The sequence below is a fragment of the Stegastes partitus genome, unplaced genomic scaffold (genome assembly GCF_000690725.1).
Source record: "Stegastes partitus isolate 25-593 unplaced genomic scaffold, Stegastes_partitus-1.0.2 Scaffold938, whole genome shotgun sequence".
NCBI classification, from domain to species: Eukaryota; Metazoa; Chordata; class Actinopteri; family Pomacentridae; genus Stegastes; species Stegastes partitus.
Genome location: NW_007578669.1, coordinates 179,953 through 200,874, shown reverse-complemented (window position 1 = coordinate 200,874; position 20,922 = coordinate 179,953). Strand labels below are relative to the sequence as shown.

The 20,922-nt window shown below is 41.6% G+C and overlaps 1 protein-coding gene across 3 annotated transcripts in view; it reads left to right on the top strand.

The window, feature by feature from the left end:
• arhgap21a (Rho GTPase activating protein 21a) overlaps positions 1 to 20,922 on the top strand; it is an 89,040-nt gene that overhangs the window by 32,077 nt on the left and 36,041 nt on the right. For 2 of the 3 annotated variants that reach the window (XM_008294092.1, XM_008294091.1), the window contains exons 1-3: positions 5,673 to 6,170; positions 10,412 to 10,600; positions 13,919 to 13,940. In XM_008294092.1, coding sequence (XP_008292314.1) covers positions 5,859 to 6,170; positions 10,412 to 10,600; positions 13,919 to 13,940 — 523 coding nt within the window. In that variant the 5' untranslated portion in view covers positions 5,673 to 5,858. Of the gene's footprint in view, positions 1 to 5,672; positions 6,171 to 10,411; positions 10,601 to 13,918; positions 13,941 to 20,922 lie in introns of those variants that run through there. The other variant, XM_008294093.1, reaches the window with a different exon arrangement.

Below are 20,922 nucleotides of genomic sequence, written 5' to 3'. Positions count from 1 at the left end.
GTTTCACAACTGAAGAAACATAACTTTGGCTGTTAGATTTTGGATTTTGTGGATATTTCTGTGGTAAATGTTGGCTTGCTGCTTTAAATGCAGAAAAAACAAGCCTGTCCAAATCCAACAAACTGGACTGGTGTCTGTCCTGTTGTTTCAGCACACTACTTATGTAACTTTATTTTGAAAACTCGTGAGTGGTCCTAAAAATCCCACACCAGTCCCCGAAATGCTTGTTGATTTCTCCATCCGTGTCTTTATTTCACCACAGCCACAGCTTGTAAGTTGTCTTTGGCTCTACATGTGATGTTGTGTGAAGCCACAAGGCCATTTGCAGAATTATCAGCAGAGGGACTCCAAGACCAAACTACGCTGCGCTGTGTCCAGAAACAAGCGGTAACAGTGCAGGAAGCAAACAACAACAAAAGTAGCCGCAAGCAGAAACCAGTAAACGCTCCGATTGATGGTCAGTTATTCACGGTGCCACCCTCCACACCCCGCCGGTAGAATTTCACAGGCACCTGTGACCGTGCTCACGTTTGATTTTATCAGCCGGACCACAGCGGTATTGTCCGTCGTTGCTGCTTTTCTTGGACGGACAGCATTGCTTACAATTTACACCTTTGTGTCGTCTCGTAAATTTCTTCAAAGCATTTTTTGAGCTGGTGTTAAAGAGCTGTTTTATTGTGTGTTTGAGCATGGCCAGCATCCCATTAACCTGCCGCTGCTTTTCTCTGTTTTATATCAAAGGAAGCCGAACACGTCTGGGGTTTGTGCTGTCGGACGGCCAAAATAAGTAATTTTAGGACGTCACTTCGGGCTGTGGGGTGTTTGACATTGGATTTGGACAGTTTTTCCTGTTTTCTCACGTTTTAACAATGAATAATTTCCTCAAAAAACAATAGGTTTTCTAAATCTGCATGCAATTTTGTATACATTTAGCAACATAATACTCTACATAAACTAACACATAGATGAATCAGATTCATAGATTACAAGTTCTGTCTTCTTTCTGGACGTTGTAACCGTCATCAAGATAGGATTTATTGCAAGACTCTTGTATTAGACTGCATACATTTAACTTGCAGTGATCTCCAAATTACATTCACATTCTATTGTTCTGTTGTCTTCACTTTACTGTCAGAAGTTCTGCCTGTGACTTCAAAAATAAAATAAAAATTGAGTTCCACTTCAGTATGGCATTGTGCACAAGTGAATGAAAAGCTGGAGAACCTGGCCCACGGTTGCTTCAGCCTGCCCAGGCATTTCCGATAGTTGAACCCGTGTTTGTCCCACACATCTTCCATCTGCTGTTGGTCTGTCAAGAATTCAACCTTTGAAAGCATTCAGAAGCTCTGCAACAGCACTGACTTATCCACCGTGATAATTCTGAGTCGGCGAAAGCCAGCGTGTCCGTTGTTTTTTGTTCTTTTGCCTTTTTCTTGGTTCGTTAGTCTTTTTTTTATGGATTTTCCTTCATTTCTGAGTGAACAGAACTGAATGAAACTTCCTTGTTTCGAGCCGTTTGTTGGATTACCGGGAAAACCCAAAGTGGAGTGTTTTTGTTGGAGTGACTGAACGGAACTATTAATGGAAAAACCTGAAATGGACTTCTTTTGTTATACCGTGTTGAAATAAACAAACGGGATTGAATTCTGAAGAGCTTTAGTTTCTTTTCCTTTAATTGTTCCTTAGAAAATTGATGGTGTTAGGTTAATTTACATATTTTACTGTGTTGAAACAATGCAGTCGGGGTTTATGTGTGTACAAGAATTCTCTGTGTGGTTTGACTTTGAGACAATTCGGCTACAAGCAAAAGTCTACATCAGCAGTAAACTGGAAACTGAAAGTCTACAGAAGAATGTGAAAGCATCAAGGTGCACACATCCAGCCTTTTCTGGACTTTTACTTTGTGTTCTGATGTGCTTTTATTGAATACTGAAGTGTTTCTCTGTAGACAAAGTCCTTGCAGTGTTGACAGTAATTTCCGACATCCACATTCACTTTTCTCTCGACCTGAATTACTTTTGAAGCCGTATCAGTTCTGCCCAGATGTTAAAACACACTACAAGCAAAGCCAAATCCAAAACTTGCACACACAGTTTTTTATTCACTTTTGCTCCACATCGAACCGTTGCAGATCATTTATATCCTTAAATCCAGTGCGTGGCAAATCTGCAGCGCCGTCATCGCCCCTCTGTGTTTGTTAACATCAAAGGAAGTCAGGGGAAGCGAGATGGACGACCAAGTTTCATGCCTCGAATCACCTCCTCGACACTGTTTGCTGTCCTTCGTGACACCGGTAGACACTCTGAACTGTGGGTAAACACAGACAAACACACACACAAACCATGAAATCACACGGGCGCCCACGGAAAACACCCCAACCAGTGGACGACATTGTTGTGGTCTGGTGAGTTGCCACAGTAACGGCATAATATTTCTGGGCGGCGTGTCTTGTGTTTGCATGGCACCAAATGCCATTGTTAGCCAACAGGAATTCCATTTAAGGGTCTTTTCTTGCTTATCATGTGTTTTAGATTTGCAGGAACTCATATATCTGACATGCATTAGCGGAGGTAAGAAGTTTTGTTTGGCTGGACCTGATGTAGTGATGTGGGCTCGTCGTGCCTCACAAACACACGACATATTTTCATACATGCAAAAGGCTGCATCGTTTTCATATATAGCCATTCTTGTAAGACTTAATCCTTGTTTCGGCTTCCACGAGTCAAGTGTCTCAGCTGGCTGCGTTTGGTGACTTCTATTTCTGCTGTCTTTTCCGTACAGAATACCGCATGCTATATTGAGCCGAGTGAATGTGGTAACAAGATGCTCATAACCAAAAGCTGAGAGGGAACATTCCACGACTGGGTTCCTGATGTTGTTTTCATGGTCGCTGCTGTCTCGGATGGCAAATATTCCTCCGAATCAAAATAGACTGGTATTTACATTTTCTGCATTTTGCAGACGCTCTCATTCAGAGCGACTTCACAAACCGCCGAGGCTGCGGACCGACACGCATTAGCTGTTGTTGGAAGTGAACTGAATCAGCTCTCGACCAACTAATAGCCCCAGAGACTCGGTGAGGTATTGAAGACAGATCAATTGTCTTTAAGCAGCATTACACAGACTTATTCAACATTTAGCAACAGACCTAATAACAGCACAGAGTCCTGAAGTTGCTGTTGGAGCGGCACAAATGCTCCAGAGAGCCCTCGCATGAAAATGTGATTAAATATTAAATTGATGTTTTGGCCCTGCTCTCTTCCGGAGAGATTTACTAAAAGGTATCAGAGCTGAGTTCATCCTGCTCCCAACCATCTCACGGCTCCTAAAATAAAGGCGGTTGCCAAGCCTCTGTGGAGTTTGTTTACCTTGAAGGATTGAGGAGGTGTTCGCTTGTGGAAGTGTGAAGGTGTTTGCAGGTGGGTTGCACAGTTTAGATTCGCATGTTTCGCTCAGGGTGTAACTGAGAACAAATTGTTCTGAGCAAAGAATCAGGACGTTTCTGTCGGGCTCAAGGTCATTCTGGTTATTATGGGACCCGCTTAAAGTTTAAGGGATTAAATGTAGTTATTATACCAGCTGCATTATTTTCTCTTTCTTTTTAATCCAATCTCTGTTATTGTCTGCAGACAGTTGGAAGTGCAAGAGCTTGCTTGCAAAACAACTTCGACAGACTTAAAGGTCAAAGTAGATAATCCTCTGTGACACATAAAACCTCATATTTTGTTTATGAGGGTTTTCTTTTGTCCACATTTCTTTTTATTTATTGTGCTAAAGATGTCGCACAGATGTTCTTAATGATTCATGCTACTTCAAGACTTCAAGTCAAGTTAAAGTCATGTGGGGCGAAGCCGTGAACTAAGTGACTTCTCTGAACTCTATGAAGCAATCACAATGATAACAATATAAACTGATGTATCAATCCTATAAATCCAGTTTTTTGCTGACAGCAGCTTTGCTCAGTAATTTGCAGTCTCACTTACAATGTCATGAGCAGGCTGGTGGAGGCATTTAATTGTTCCCTTTCTAAAGCGTGTCAGATTTAAAAGACGAGGACAAAATGTACAGTCATTGTTATGTGTAATATTTCATTTTAAAGTTCCTCATAATATATTATGAGGCATCATTGGCATACAGTCTGAGTAAGTTTTGAATACTTTATGGTGTGAAGTTTCCTCCCGATGTTTCCTTGGTCGTGTTATTTTGCTGAGCTGTGGTGGAAGGATTGTAGCTCAATGGGAAAGGTACTTGATTGATTTCTGTTACTCAAACGACTGAAAAACCTCCAATTTGGAATCAAATTTTACACACTCTTCGGTTAAAAACACTTGAAAAATGAACCATTTTGCCACCAGTATGGACAGAGGATCCAATTAATCATGCATTCATCATCAAGTATTGCTTTTGGTACAACTTTCAAAATGTAAAGCTGAATGATTATTTCACTGTCAACTAATCTGTCAGTTAGTTGTTTTGATGCTTGGCCTATAAAAGGTCATAAAATGGTAAAAATCAGAGTTTTCCAAAGCCCAAGACGACATATTCAGATGTCTTTATTCATTCATAACCCACAGATATTCAGTTTGTTGTCGCAGAGGAGTAAAGGAACCAGAAAATTTACAATATGAGAAACTGAAATCAGAGGATTTAGATTTTTTTTTTTCTTTTAAAAAAATACTTAAATCGAATCAAATATTAAAAGTAGTCGCTGTTTACTATCTGACAATATTTGATTAACCATTACATCTCCCCTGTCTTATAACAATTAAAGGGACATATATGTTGGGAACATCAAGTTATGACTCCCAAAGTAATTCCTGAAAATGTCTTTATTCCAGTGTCTTTGTCTTTGCTAAACTGCAGAACGCTGGTTGCAAAACCAAAGCAGAGCCCAGGCTACAAATTACCTTTAACTAGACAGCCCATATACATTACATCTGTTGCATTACTCATCGTTATGTAACTGTGTTTAGCTGTTCTGTGAATCCAGTAAATAAATAAATAAATATGCAGGAGTAGCTGTGTCTTTATGCATTCCCTCTGACCACCACGTGTGCGACCGAGGCATTCGTTCTTTGTAGTTGCCAGATGAGCTGCAGGCATGCGAAGGTGGGTGGATTAGTTGTGCTTTTGTAGATTTCACAGGACCCATATGCTTCCTTATCTGCGTTCAGGCCACTTGACTCCTTTTATTATCTGTAAAAACAATCCCAAGTTATTCCCGTCTGCTGTGGAATAACAACTTTGTGCCGCCTCTGATTCCAACTCTGAAAACTTTTTGAGCTTCCTTTATTTTTACCTTTGACGTCTGTGTGCGTCCTGTTTCCTCCCTTCATTTGTTCTTATGATTTATTGATTAGCCCCGGCACGTGAATCCGCCAGTGCATGCTCGTGTTGGCAGGCGCACAACGAACTAAAACTTTTAAAGGCTGGCAGCGGGAGAGGAGAGCGAGAGAGGGGAGATGAAGGAGACAGGAAAGGAAGAGAATTCACTTCAGGCTGCCTGGTGTGTGTGTGTGCATACTTCAGAGAGTTTTGTGTGGTGAGTGGGTGGGTGCGTCAGTCAGTCGGCCCGGACTCTCTGCAGTGCGCTCAGCCGCTGAGCTCTCCTCTCGGCTGAGTGGAAACATCATGTGTCTGTGGGACGCCCAGAGGAACAGCCCTGTTTCTCCGAACTGAGACCAGAACATCCAGTCAGAGACGGACCGAGGAAGAGAGAGGGAGCGAGATGGGCTCAGACGGAGGCTCAGAGTAGACCATCGGGTGGGAAAGAGTAGGTTTAAGAAAACTGGCATTTCTTTGAGGATAGTTTATCTATTCAGCCACCTGGACCCTACCACTTCAGACCTGGCTATGCCATGCTGGCCCAGAGGAACGGGCTACCTCCAGGCTGTAAGCCGGTTCCTCTGAAGGATCACTCTGACCTGCGGGATGTGGATGTAAACGCAGAGGGATGCTGCTCCCTCTCTCCATCCCCGTCATCTGGAGGTTGTCCCTGGGCTCGGCTAGCCGGGGTGGATGGCTGCTTGTCAGAGCCGTACTGTCTTTGGTTCCAGCTTTTGGCCAGAGCCTACTGGGGTGAAGTGGAACTGGGGCTCACTAGTCCTAACCGCAGCGTGTCCTGGGCTCGGCTCCGAGAAGCCTCCAGGAAGAACTGCGTACGATCTCGGGTAAGGACATTCTGTGTAAGATGAAGAGCATCCCTGCAGTTTGACATTGCGAGGAGCCAAATTGTGGTACAGTTTCCAGGCATTTAGGAACATCCTGTCTCCCTAAAGAAAAACAATGCGTTGAAGGGATATCTGTGTCTGGCAGAGGCATATAGGTTTACATAGGAAGCATTTGAGATTGGAGGAGAGGTTAGGGGCGGCTGCACTTTGTTGTGCTGTCTGAGGAATTTAGTGTGCGTCATCCTGCTCTCCAGCAGCAGGGTAGTCCTGTTTCACTGACCGATATCTTTTGTAACGTGAGTGTGTCTGTGTGTGTTTGGGTTAGGTTTCATTTATTGTTATTGGTCCCCATGGTGGTTTCAGACTGACACTTTCTGTTTACTGTCAAGAGGACAGTATTGTTTTTTGTTCCAGCTGTGTGTATAAGATAGGCTCATATTTTCAGGATTTCTTCTAAACTAAAAGTCATTCTGTATTTTCTGTGCGCAGTGGACTCAAAGCTTAGAGGAATGAAGTCAGTCATTGTTCAGCGCTGGGCCTAAGCAGGGACTTAAAGGCATATTTTCCTATGATAAAGTGAATAAGGGTGACTAATGTTAAACCCTATGGGGAGAGAAGTTTGGAAAGAAAAAGCAACACTGCTAAAGCTGTGGAGCGGTAACCAAGGGTGACTCACACTCGAAAAAAATAGTTTGGAGAAGAGCTGAGTCCACAAGTAATGCCATTCAAATTTAGTCAAACTCCTCACCTCATATACATAAAGAGGCAGGAATAGGCATGCAAATGTACCATCCTGCAGGCTATGGCACCATATGGCTACACACACATCAAACCCTCAGCGCGCACATAATGGTGGCTGTTTTGATGAACAGATTGCATGCATAATTGAGCAGTATTTATCAGGTAATTGTGTGAGCTTGTTTGGAGCGGATTTACAGTATTGTACCTTTTGAATATGCCTCTCCTGGGGCATTGTGGGAATTTACAGCTGCCGTAGCTTCTCTTCATACTGTGCTTTTACTGCTGCTTCTCCTGCTCTATTATTCAACATGTTATATGTAGAGATAGATGGAGAGCGTGTGCCTACCTCAGCCGTGCAGCATTTAAGCCAAATGGCTTAGCTGTTGCATAATGTGACATTAAAATTTAAGCACGGAATCAAAACAAACAGCAGAGTTGCACTTTGTCAGCTCCTTTCCCTTCTCTCCTCTTGCCTCCTCTTTCCTCTCTCAGTTACATTATGGCCTGCGTCCAGCTCCACACCACTGGGTATTGGTGGTGATTTCACTAGTCATACCATCAAGCCCACACCCATCCCAGTCTCTGGAGGCTTCTACATCTGCTGCTCCCAGACAGGCAGAGGAGAGATGTGGAAAGAAGAAGCCAGAGGGGTGGTGGGGAGAATGTCTTTGTTTTGGATCCATACCTAAGATGTATTTTGGTAGGAGAAGAGCCCGCGGAGAGATCTGGGTTGAGGCTGAAACTCTTGGCAGCGCTCTCGTAGCCTGGAGCCTCTATGGTAGTGTTAGCAATAACCGCTAACGCACACCCTGTGGTGTAGTGGTTTAGCTTCATCATTGCTTTGATGATGGATGTGACAGTGTTCAGACAGCTCACAGCAGCAGTAAAAGATCAGCGATGGGGCAACACTGAGTCGCTGTGATTTAGAGTTATAGAATATTTCCGGCTATATGTGGAGGGTCATGTTAAATCTGGGGTTTAAAGGTTTTGGTTTGGAGGTTTTGAAAAAAAATTGATTCAAAATGGGAGTTGAAGTCCTGAATGATGTGTTTCATGTCTAAACTCTTGACATTTTTGGACTAAAAGCCTGAAAACACTTGTTCAATTATAGATCCAAAACCTAAAGATGTTCAGGTTGCTATAATTTCTGTCAAGAAAAACAGCAAATTCGTAGAGTTTAGAAACCGGAAACATCTGATTTTAGCATTTGCCAGAAAAAAAAAAATGGTTCTATTGCTGGATATTTTTTTTGTTGCTTGGCATATCCATTGATTACCTTATCATGTCAGGTTGTTGAGGCGTTTGCTGCCACTTAATTGGATCTGTTTACACGTCTTCTCAAAACGTTCCTGGACAGATTTAGTTGCAGGAATTATTACATGTTATCGCATCGCAGCCGTCTGTTAAACCGTGGCTGCGACCACCTGTGCTTCGTCTGCGTGTGTTTGTTTTTCATAGGTGTTGAACGAATGCAGACCGGAGTGACTCACTGTATCTTGAGCTTAACCACAGGTGCCACCTCAGACTGAATCAGCGTGAACAGCTTTACGTTATAGAACATTTAAAGTCAGGGTTTCTCAGCTGAGGGGAAGCATGTGTTGTGTTATGTAGGCATACGTGTAATGTTATGCAAGAGGAGGGCTGCCAGCATTTAGGGGTTGTTTTTATCCCGCGTTAGTCACAGTAGGAATGTCGAAGATAAGTCTGTCATCATGCAAACACGCAAAATAGCCCTGCAAAGCCCCAAATGTGCAATAACTAAAGCCATATGTATAGCTGTGTGGAGCTAGGGGCAGCAACAAATGTGGCTTAAATGACAATCCTGATTATTTTCACAGACATTCTGACGTTAATCATAACTCAGAAGTTATTTGACGATATCCATGTAACACCATGCACCAGAAATGATACGTTTTTTTTATTTGAAGGCATGCTATGTACTATATGTATTTAGAAAAGCACTGTTTACTCAGCCTCACCTGTCTTAACCAACGGCCTTTAGAGAGTGTGATGTGTTTCTCATAGCTGCAGAGGAGTTATTTCCTTTTTGAGACCATTTCTGTTCTGTTGGTGGCTTTAAAAGTCAGGAAGTATTTAGAGGTCTGTGACACAAAAGGTATGTCAAGTGTAAGTCCAGAAAATGTTAAGATGCTGTGATGGAAGTGGAGGGATATTCTTAAGGTAACTACTTCTCACTGATGTTATTTTAATCCTCCACTGGGATAGTATCAACCTGCCATAGTGTGACAGCAACAAGATGCCAACAGCAATTTTTTGTGCGGTATTACTGACCAAAGAAACACAAGAACACTTAAGAACTAACAACAAAACCTCTTTCTGACCACAAAACGACACCGTGTTATTCAGCTGTAACAACCTGTTCTGTTCTGATACCTGTGAAGAATCATCAACGAGGGATTTCTTGTGTTTTCGAATCCCATCGATGAATAAGATCTGTGCTCCGCAAAAACACGCTCGTCTTTGTTTTAGCGAAACCGCTTTGTTTTACACAATTACGAGGGTTGATGTCAGTGGACTCGCTGTACTTTTATGTGGCTCTCGCATGGAAATGGGAGTTTTACTGTCACATTGCATCGCTCTGCAGCAGTGGTTCCCAACCCCGGGGTCAGGATCCCCCGATGGGATGCCGGGATCAATTTTTCGGGGCGAGATGATGATTTAAGGGGAAAGAAGGAGAAAAATGTGTCTGTTACATAATATAATGTTTATTTTAAGAAACCAGAAAATATTCACATGTAAGGAGCTGGAATCAGAGAATTTGGACTTTTTTCTCCTAAAAAATGACTGAAACTGATCAGTTGGTTATCAAAATAGTTGGCGATTAATTTATGAAATGACAACTAATCGACTAGTTGTTGCAACTGCATTTAGCACAGGGACAGAGGGACTGCGTTCCATCTGAGATACAACAGTTAACTGACGTTGTACATAAGCTAAATACTAATATTTATCCTATTAAGTGGACTGAGTTAAGTCAACTAATCATGCTTACTGAAGTTACAGTGCTGCTTAACATGGCCATTACCTAAGATGGGAGGTCAAGAGTAGATAGTGAAAATGAATGAAAGGGAAAATGCTTTAAAGTCACAGTTTGATTTTCAATTTCAATCTGCCTGTTTAGGTTAGCTTAGCGTAAAGACTGGAAGTAAAGGAAACTAGCTAGCCTGCTCTGTCCAGTAGTAATGACAATCTCTCCAGCTCACTTTAAACAACACAAACACAGAATCATACTAAAAAAACAAAAGAGCACAAACCTGTATCACCTGTTTACAGTCTTAATACTAAAGTGACTTGCTTGTACCACACAGAAATGAAAGTGGTATCTTCTAATCTAGCTCTCAGCAAGAAAACAAATAAACACACCTCCCAACATGTCAAACTAGTGTTTTAAAAACATCTGTATTCACTAGTGTATATTTTATGTTGTATATGTCCTGAAGATCAACATTCAAGTGCCTGTTTGTTTGTCGTCTTTTCAGGCCAAGCAGAAGGATGGGCGCGATCAGAGCGAGGCGTCGGCCGCGGCTTCTCCTGGGGCCGAGGAGGAGCCTTTCTCCTGGCCGGGGCCCAAGACGCTTCACCTGCGCCGAACCTCCCAGGGCTTCGGCTTCACGCTGCGGCACTTCATCGTCTACCCGCCCGAGTCTGCCGTCCACAACTCGCTAAAGGTGACAGAACATTGTCTTTTACCCCTCTGATGACACTGGGACTTTAAATATATCAAAACAAACAGCCCTTATGCCATTTAATGCAATTTAGAGCTCAGGCGTTTTTCAAGCATGCTAAATTTTCTAGAAAGTTTGAGTAAGAAAATATCCTCGTGCTGCCAAAGTAAATAAGCTTTTGTTGAATCAAGTGATGTAAGCTTGAAGCCAGATGCATCTGTCTTAATTTAAGACATTGTCATAAGAATGTATACAAAAACAGACATTGAATTGGAAACAGATGAGCTGATCTCTGACCATTGGCAGGTTTTGCAGTTGATTTAGAGAATTAAACTTGATTTTGATTGATAGTTTAAGATGAAGCAGATTATTTTTTTATGGATTATTATGTAACTGATTTGCATTTTATTGGATAGAATGTAGATATATTTACATAACACATTTTCAAACTGTTGACGGCAGTATAAACCCGAGTAGAAGAGCTTTTAAATGAGCATTTTAATTTACAAATTTGAATTTCATTGCCTTTCTCCCAGCACCAGTCATTTCCCTTTGTTGCTTCTTGTCCTCTAAGCTAACTTTGGCCTCGCTGTCAAGGGCCCAGAAATTATAACTGCTGCTCAGTGTTGCAGATTGTGATCTTAAAATGAGACTTTATTTAGCTTTTTAGTGTCAAGAACATCAGATTTGTGCGACGCTAGGGGGAAGCATAATGAGAATTATGACGTCGAGCTGCTGTTTGAACATAGCCTTAAGAAAACACAGCTAGGACAGTAGTTCCTTACAGTAAGAAAGTAGTTTCTCTGCATTATGAACATTCTGCACCTTAGTGGAAACAGCACAACCATAGCTGGAGAAAATGTTTTCTGTGCAGCATGGCGACGTTTTACTGCCATAAATCATGAGCAAGAAAAAAACAAAGCTGAATTTCTTCGATTATTTATTTTAGTAGAATGGAAAACCCCTGGAATCAGCTTACAGTAGGTTGCCAAGTGTCCACAGGTGTTTCGAATATTAGAGAAAAAAAATGGCTCTACATACTACAGATACTTTACTACTGACATTTTTAATTCGTTGCCATATCGTCCAGTTCAGCTCAGGTCAACTGAAAACTCCCAGAATTTTTTGCACATGACTATTGGTCACAGCTCTGCCACTGAAGGCTTCACAGTTGAGCCAAGTAGCGCAGAATTTTTTTTTTTTTTTTTTTTTAGAACCGTTTAAAATGAATTTTTAAAAGAAACTTATAGATAATAGTTTTATTTATATAGAACTGCACATCACAGATCAGTAATTCTGTCAGAAGGTTGTCATTCCAGTCCATCAGTATTCTGCTTGCACAGATTCAAGTTCTGATAAAGGGTGTAATTTTGGCCCTTTTTTTTAAAGATAGCATACCTTTCAAATCCACTGGTGAGTTTTGGGGTTCAATGTGACACCAGCTTTGCAGTGTTTTAGTTCAACTGTAGTGTTACTAGCCCCTGTATGTTTAGTTATATATAGCAGTTGTTTTTCAGAGCTCTTTCCTGACTTGTATCATCCCACCTGGGAACTCTTCCAGCCGTTTTCTGGACAACATCAGTACCAATCTGCGCTTTGGTATTAATCCTGACGTTACAGCACTTCCGGCCCCTAATGGGCACAGACTAACGCGGGGGCTAAAGGGCTTTGGGTGCATACGACAGGGCTCCTTTAATGGGAAAATGCGCCGGTGTTTTGAGTCAGCTCTCTCAAAGCTTATCGTGGCCTCCCTCATATTAGTTTTTGCAAGTGATAATTCAGGATAAGTTAAGTTTACTTTTCTCTGAAGTGTATTTTGACAACCTCCTCTGTTTGCACAGAAGGATTTCCTACAAAGTTAGTATAGCACGTTCTGTTTATAGCTTTTGGCTTTGGTTCTGCATGTTGAAAGAGAAACTATGGCACGACAGTTGGGCTTTTCAGACATTTGTGTAACCAAAGAGATAGACGGTTTCTCCCAGAGGTCTTCTTGGGTATCACAGTGTTGTTTCGGGCACTTTAAAGTCCAGTCTGGGCCAGTTTGTTCTGCTGTGATCTCGCTGGAACTTCATGGGATGTGATGGTTCCGCTATAGAACCGACATGAGGCCGGGTTTGTTATCTAACATGCAAGCTGAAGGAGATGAATTAGCTTTATTCTTAGACATGCTGTGGAGTAGACTCGATGTGACTCAGGACATAATTCAAACTGAAACCTTAAATTTCAGTCACACTCACTGTAAACCTTAACCAGCTCTCCCATTACGTAACCTCAGCTGACAGGGCAGGAGGAGGAGGGTTAAGAGAAAAAAAAAACCCTTGTACATTCATCACTTCTCATTGTAATTACTTTTAGGGTCTTGGATTGGAGCTCTTGACTAATCGCAGTTTGGGGTTAGCTTGAGGAGGGTCAGGCCGTCTTACGGAAAGCCCTGGGAGAGCAGGGAGTCTTAAAGGCTACATGGAGAACATATGTGTCACTGAGGGGAGGTGGATTAAAGTGGGAGTGTGTGGATTTTAACTGGGGCTCTGAGGTGAATTAAGGTTTTATGCGTTGAGGAAATGGAAAAACAGACATGGCTATGAAGTGGCTTTTTTTGTTCTACTCACTGTCGCTGTGATTGCTGTTTTAATGACTGATCTGTGCGATAATGAGCTCTCCAGTTACTCGAAATAACAGTTATTTGGATTATTGGGTTGATACTGTATGAAAATGTTTTTGGATGAAGATTTTTAGAGGGTAATAATAATCATGTTTTATCATTATTATATTTAGCGTGTCGCTGTTAGGCTACTGTTTATATTTTTGCTGTTGTGTTACAGCTTTGTGCATAGAAATGTGCCTGAATTCATTTACTATATTTTTGTTGTGACTGTTGAGTGTGTCTATTTTGTTTTAGAGCACTATGGGAAAACATTTCAAGACAATATCTGCTAAAATCCCAAACTATTCCATCTATAAAAAAAAAAAGAAAAAGTAGGAACTTGCATTACATTTTAGAGGCTTGAAAAATAACATATTTGGTATTTTTTGTTGATAAATGACTCAAATGATCAATAGATTCTTTAGATTTTATGTTTATTTTCTGTTTATCAACTAGTAGATTCATTAGCTGATTGTTGCAGTTTCAGAAGCTTTCATGGACAGGTTTTAGAAATTGTGATGAAACTAGAGATTAGTTTTGTGTTTATTCTCCTCTATTATATGTTTATTTTGGTTTGTGTATACATGTGAATGTATCGATACAACAGTATCATAAGGAAATTAATGAAATTGAATCAAAAAGCATCTGACGGATTTATTTTCTCTCTGTTTTTCCAGGATGAAGAAAATGGCAGCCGAGGTAAGTGTTCGAAACTATTTTTTATTTCATTTCTGCATGCATTAAAGACCTGCATCGTGAGCTGGGACCTCAGGTGTTGCAATGAGAAAGGCACAGAAACCGTTTACCCTCAGCTTCAGTAGCTCCATTGACTTGCGATCAAATTAGGATTGACAGCGCATTACTCTAATGTATTCGCACTGCTCGCAGATTGAAATCGACGCATTCAGATGACTCCTTGTGTCTTGGGTTGAACACTTTATTAACACTGGCACGTTTCCACCTGGGAATGATTGCAAAACCTTTATGAAAACAGCATGTTGGAGGTGAGCTTGCTTTCAGGCGGGTAGGCGGGCCGTGTTGTGCTGCAGTTTGGTGTTTAAACTCCTCCAGAGTGGCAGTCGGAGCTGCCTGTGCTGTCAGCTTGGCAGAGCCTCAGCATTCCTCAGAGCATCCGGCTTGTCATTCCAGTCCCTCAGTATTCTGCTCACGTCTGCAGCCCAGCATGAATGCAGGAGGACCGCTCTGCTGCTCCACATCAGAAGCCTTCTTAAACAACCCTGCAGCACGTCTCTGCACATAGAAACACAAGGCTCGCGTACATGCAGCTTCCATAAACACCCACAGACAGAACAGCAACATTGCGGCCTTAAAGAAATAATCAGTTTTATTAAAGCAGATGTATGCTTTGTGTTTTTAAGTGATGTAACACAGAATGGATGTTTCCTATACCACAGTTTTTGTATTTACTGTTCTAAGCGTGTTTTAAAACCACACAGCAAGTTTGTTGTTGAAATAGAGGCAGAAAAAGAGAGACGATAACCATCATTAGCTGTTTGTTTGCCTTGTAATGGCTCCAAAGCCCTACCAGGTGCGTTTCAGTAAATTATTACAGCATGAGCGGACAGTGAAAGTGAAGAATCCAGGGTTAGAGGAGGGTGAGCGGAGCGCTTCGTGATAAATCTGACTCTTAAATGCCTCTCAACGGGAAATTGAGAGATTCCTGTAAGTGTCCCTCATCATCCCTCTTGGCCCGTGGTGTCACATTCCTCATGCTACCCCCTCTCCACCCTTTTTAACCCCGCCACATCCAGCCGACTCATTCAACGCAGGCCTTAAAACATTAAACAACACACACACACACGGGGCCCTGCTGTGGCAAGAGGAAACCCTTTCGGGAATAAGTGTCTGCACATTCCTGCATGGGAGTATTACACAGTTTATGAACTTGGGTTCCTTTGTGTGACTCTACCTGAAAGCAGTCGTGTAAAAGTCACGTGCGACCGTGTTCTCGTGTCATTAAATCCTTTCGTGATAGGTGCTCGAGAAGCATCTCTAAGCTCAGTAGATGGAGAATAATGATCCTCGCCTGGAGAGTCCCCCTCCTCCTGCCACAGGAAGTCGCCTGGCTCGCTTCCAGCCTCTCATAAATCCTTCTTTGCCTCTCAGCGGGCGCCGAGACCCGGCAGTGGTGATGATGCTGGCAGGTAGCGGGATGTCAGAAACCGATGTGGGGAACGTCAGGAATTTACCAGAAAGGCTACAACAAGGGGCGCAAAATGATTCATGAACAAACATTTAGACCAGGAATATAAACTAAATGATGCGATTATTATAAATATTGGAACATTCGTTTTTTCCTGAAGGAGGAAAATGTTCAATAATTCTTCAGAAGTTAAACAAAGCCATTGAATTATGTGAAAAATGCATTGCTACAAAGCTCAGTTCAGGCAGAGTTGAAATTTTAGAGATGCAAGATCTTAACATGACACCAACATGTGGAAAAGGGACTGATGTGAAGCATAACATTTATGAAAATAGAGAATAATTTGTCACATAATTAACAAGGAAACTCATTTTAAGTTCAATTACCCTTCTGTTCTCTGCTCACGTTCTTCTTTTGACACTGAGGCTCATGAACAGAAGTCGTTTTAATAGAATAAGATCCCAGTTTTGAAGATTCTTTCAAACTCACCCAGCTGTTTAGTTTATCTGAGTCTCACTTTTTGGCAAGATGTCAAGTTTGCGACGTTCAGATCTTCACATGACAGGGCAGTAATGTTTTATTGTTAAAGCAAGCAAGTAGTTGGTTAAGATGAAAGAACAAGAGATATTAATCTGACCATGACTGTCTCGTTTCATTTGGTATCAATCTGCATCCAGCTGAATCTCATGTGGCGGAGCTGGTTGGTTAGTTTGTGTCTATTCCCTGAAAGAGGACACAGAACCTCACTGCTCCCGGTGTCGTGAAAAATTGAGGGTTTTGGCCAAAAGTAACCAGCTTCAGTGTTGTAACTGCCTCTTTATCGCAAAGTTATGGCTGCTTGTTTGCAACGTATAATATCAGCAGTACCTTTTACACATAAACCGCAGCCTGACAACACATGGAAAAAGTGCGTCATGCTAGTTATATATTATGCACTGAAACAGTCAAGCCAAGAGTCGTAGTTCTTCACTGTACTTTATTGATGCCGTTAAAGGCTAAATCGGTTGAATTATGTGTGTAGAAATAGATTTCATGATAGCATTTGTTGCTCAGTTCAGGTTTCTTAAATTGATGTTAAATCCTTACTTTAATAGGACATGAGGACCGATGTAGTAAGCAATAATATTTAACCTCTATGTAGCAAAATGTATTGATAGGCTTATTTTCTGAACCTTCATTTTTACCCTTGGAAGCTACAGTGGACTTAAATACCTCAACATAAGCAGCATGTTTGTGTATCTTTAAAGTGTTTTGGAAGTTTTAGGCCAAATTAAGGATTATAAGGTTCTTAATGTGATGATTAAATTCTTAAATTCATCTGTCAAAGATGCTTTCGTGGTTTTGAGGAGACAGTGAGTCCAGTAGGATAACATCAGGTAGTAGCACCATAGTTTAGTTGCATCCCACGACTGGGATGAATATCGTTTAGTAAAAGCTTTTTCCTATTATTTTGTTTATTTTTTTTGCTTGTGGATGAATGTAGGTCACTTTAACTATTTAGCTGTGGTAGCTAACGTTATTGCAAATGTAGCAGCTGCTTATAATGTTTAATAAAACTGGTGCTATAGTTGCACTTTCAATGTTAAACTCGCTTATATAAGAGCAAACTGCAAAAGTCCTTTGTGTTCTAAACTTTGCCGGTGTTTCAATAAAGTCACAGTAAAAAAATAAAATATATCAATCGAAGTGCACTCAGAGATATAGTCCTCTGTCAAGACCTATGTCCTATCTCATAATTTAAAGAAAAAAACTGAATGTTAGTGGGCTCTTCCTTTGCAAATGCTCCATTTCTTCACCAAGTTTCATGGAATTCAGCCTTGTAGTTTTTGCATAATCTTGAAATCATACCTCTGCTTCAGCTCCACCTTTTTGGAGAACATTATGTAATTGTTAGTTCATGTGGGATCTGTGGTTTCCCTCCATCTGTGTGCCAGAAAATTGTCATCAAAAGTTGTCCTCTGATCTACCTGCTTAAATAGATCTACTGTTCCACGTTGTAGACGACAAGAAATTGAATTTGTGGTAAATTTAATCTTATTAGCGAACTATTTTCAGGCTTTTTGCCATTTTGTAAATGAAAACATCCTAACACCTGCAGGTTTAACTTACAAGGTCCATGTAGTAGCTGCTTTAGAGGTTCTGATCCTACAGTACAGCATTATGAAACCTGTCTTAGAGGATGATGTTTAGCTGCCTACTTTTATTATTTCACCACTTCAAGATCAAAAAAGTTGCTAAAAAAGTTGAGATTTAAAGTTAATCTTTGACTTTCTCCCGTCTTTGCTCAATAAGCAACATGCAGCCAAATAATGACCATCAGCGAAATTAATAAGGATGTTTTAACCCCTAGACGATTGGCTTTGGTGTTATTTCTCACTGATGTGTACAAATTGTTATCGTTGCTACGTGACAACCGCGGACACCGCCGATCACAATCATCGCAAACGGCTCCAAGACACTCATCACATCATCGAAAAGCCACGCAAACACACACACATTATCTCACACAAACCCAGACAGATAATACATCCCATGTGCTTGGTTATTTTAATGTTTAATAAAAAAAAAAGTTGCATTCTGCCCGAGTCAGGTCTGCGGAGTTCACTGCAGCCTCCCCAGCGCGCTGCAGTGCAGTTTATTTGCTTGACTCCGGGCCAGTGTGTGTGATGAGGCTGTTGGTGTTTGGAGAGGAGGACTGGGTGGTGGGGGGGGGAGGCTGACCGCATGTTGACTAGCTGGGTGTTGCCGCTGGAAACACTTCAAACCTCCAGAAAAGCACACACACAGTCGCACCGGCGGACCCACACACGCTGATGTCGATACACACACACGCATAAACAAACATAAACATTGATGTACAGTATGTAGTGCAAACACAGAACCAACCTGGACACTCCTTACTTTGTGTGGATCTGTTTGTTTCCTTTCACAGCGGTTGTGTACATACCGAGCGGCTGTTATCCCAAATCTCCCTCTCTATCTCACTTCCTCTCTTCTTCCCTCCCTCCTCTGTCTGTCTCTCCCTTTCCTGTGTGTCCTTTCACGTCGTATTTTAGCAAGCCGTCGAAGGGTCGAATCCGAATGAGCCGTTCCGCGCAACGCTCGTGAGACTGCACAGCGAGAGAAGCAACATAAAAATTTCTCCATCTGTTCAAATATTTGCTTTGCATTCAACGTGAGACTCTTTTTCTCTGCAGATACCAGCTTTATTTCCTCCCTTTTTCTTTTTCTGTTTTTTTTTTTTTCCCTTCTCTATTCCGTCAGTTTTCGGTTCGTTCCCATAAAGTCTGCAGAGGGAACGTAATGCAGCACAAGCAAACAGAATTCCCCTGTATTCTCCAGTGGGCTTTTTTATTGCCCCACCTTTTTTAACAAAGATGTGTCCAAAGTTTTGTCTTTTCCCTGAGTTTCTCCGTCTCTCTCTCTGCTTCTCACACTGCCTTTCCCCTTATCCTTCTCCATTTCTGCTTCTGCCTATTTCTATTTTCTCAGTGACTTCTTGACATTTTAGAGTTTTGTTACCATTAGGCCTCGCACTGAACTCCCCGAATGTAGTTTAATTTTCAGGGCTTATTTTCCTCTTGTTTCTTTCTGGCTCCGAGTAGAGTACTCAATTGTAAATCTAACAACTTGTTTAGTTGGTACACACACCCACGTAGACGCTATAATAGTCTCAAGACAAAACTTATTAAGGCAAAAGTCCAGATAGAGTTACGCTCACTGTTGCTGCTCCTATCAAGTTTTCTGTTGTAGCATAATACATTGATTTCTGACAGAAGCAGATTTTAGCCCCTAGATAGATGCACCACAACGTTAAAAACTACCTGTCCAATATTGTGTAGGTCCCCTTTGTGTTGGCAAAACAGCTCCGACCCATCGGAGCATGGACACTTCACCTCTTGGGGTGTTCTGTGGTGTCTGGCAGCAGATCCTTTGGTTAATGTGGGTTGTGGGGTAGGGCTTCTGTGGATTTTGTGGAGCCTGCAGATGCTCTATCGCATTGGGATCAGGGGAGATTCAAGGCTGGGCTTGCGATCGTGGTGCTTTGCTTTCATTTCTGAGCAATTTTTGCAGTGTTATCCACCCATTAGTGGCTTTATTGCCATGGCACATCAGTGTAAACCAACTTGACACAACAAATGTTTCCCACTGACTAGCTTTTAAGGCTAGAAAAGGGATCTTAAGGACGCACTTGTTGACCATTATCGTGTTAATGTCCGACGCGACAGCCACATGTCCCAGGCGGAACTCTCTGCATCTTCACCAGCTGACAAGAAGACAGCATTGTTCTTTCATTGCAGTGCTAGTTCAGGCACCGTGTGATAAGAATCCATTCAAACGCAGCCCTGTTTGGTTGCATAGCTTACATACCTGCATGCTGCCACCAGAATGAAGACTGACTGCAGTGTTTAGCAGCACTTTTCTTAGTGATGTTGGCTGTTTGTGACCCACTAACCTTAACTTAAACTAATAGCTAGCAAGCTGAACTTAGCTATTATTTAAATTTTTTTCTTGCATTTTACTTTGGAAAAGGCGTCAGAATCAACCCTCTACACTCTTTTAATGAAGTATTGCTCAACTGCCAACATGTGGAGAAATCTTGACATGTCTGACCCGCATACTTATTATTATTAAGCTATAATTGGACGATCATTTTTTCAGGGGAGGGGTTTGGTCTAAATACTTTCCTAGAAACAAGAGGCAGAATTTGAGGCTAAAATCACCCCATCTGTCTGCAGATGTTTGTCACTTGTTCCCTCACTTGAACTTGAACTCTCTTGGCGCATAGTTTGGCTTGTTTTACAGAAAGAAAACAAAACATCGAATCCATTTTTTATTTTTTTTTGCACCGTGTGTCAGAGTAATGTCAGGACATATCCTCTTTCCCCTGGGTGAGTTTAGGTATTTGTAATTCTTAGAAATAGCGTGATGGAAAGTACTTCACCACCTTCCTGCCCTGGTGGGAAAAACACCAGACGTGTGTGTGTGTGTGTGGTTGTGTGGTTGTGTGTTTGTCTGTTGTGATTTAGCAGAACTGTCAGGCATGTGTTTCCACATCGGCATATCTCTCCCAGGTTAGGAATGCTGTAGTCTTGGAAGTAACTTATTATGAAATGATCCCAGCCCTGCAGGAATTTATTCCTTCTCGGTATTACAAGTACACATACAGGACCATTTACCCATTTTTTATTTTTTTCCCCACATATACTGTACGTGGCTGCCAATGAGTAACGAGAAATTTGCTTTTCGGAAATACTAACGTTATATCTGAGGTGATGTCAGAAACAGTTTGACAAAAACATCGTACCTCAAGGTCCACTTTTACCTTTTTTCCTTTTCTCCACTAATAGAGTTTGCTCAGTTGTCATGGCGATTGCTTCAGCCATCATCACATGACCTCAATAAGGAATTTCAGTCGTAATAGCAGGCGGTCACATAAGGTAGAAGGGGACGGAGCGTAGCCCTTTTCTCTACTCAAAGATGGTTTCTGGCATCATATATGAATGGAAATTACAT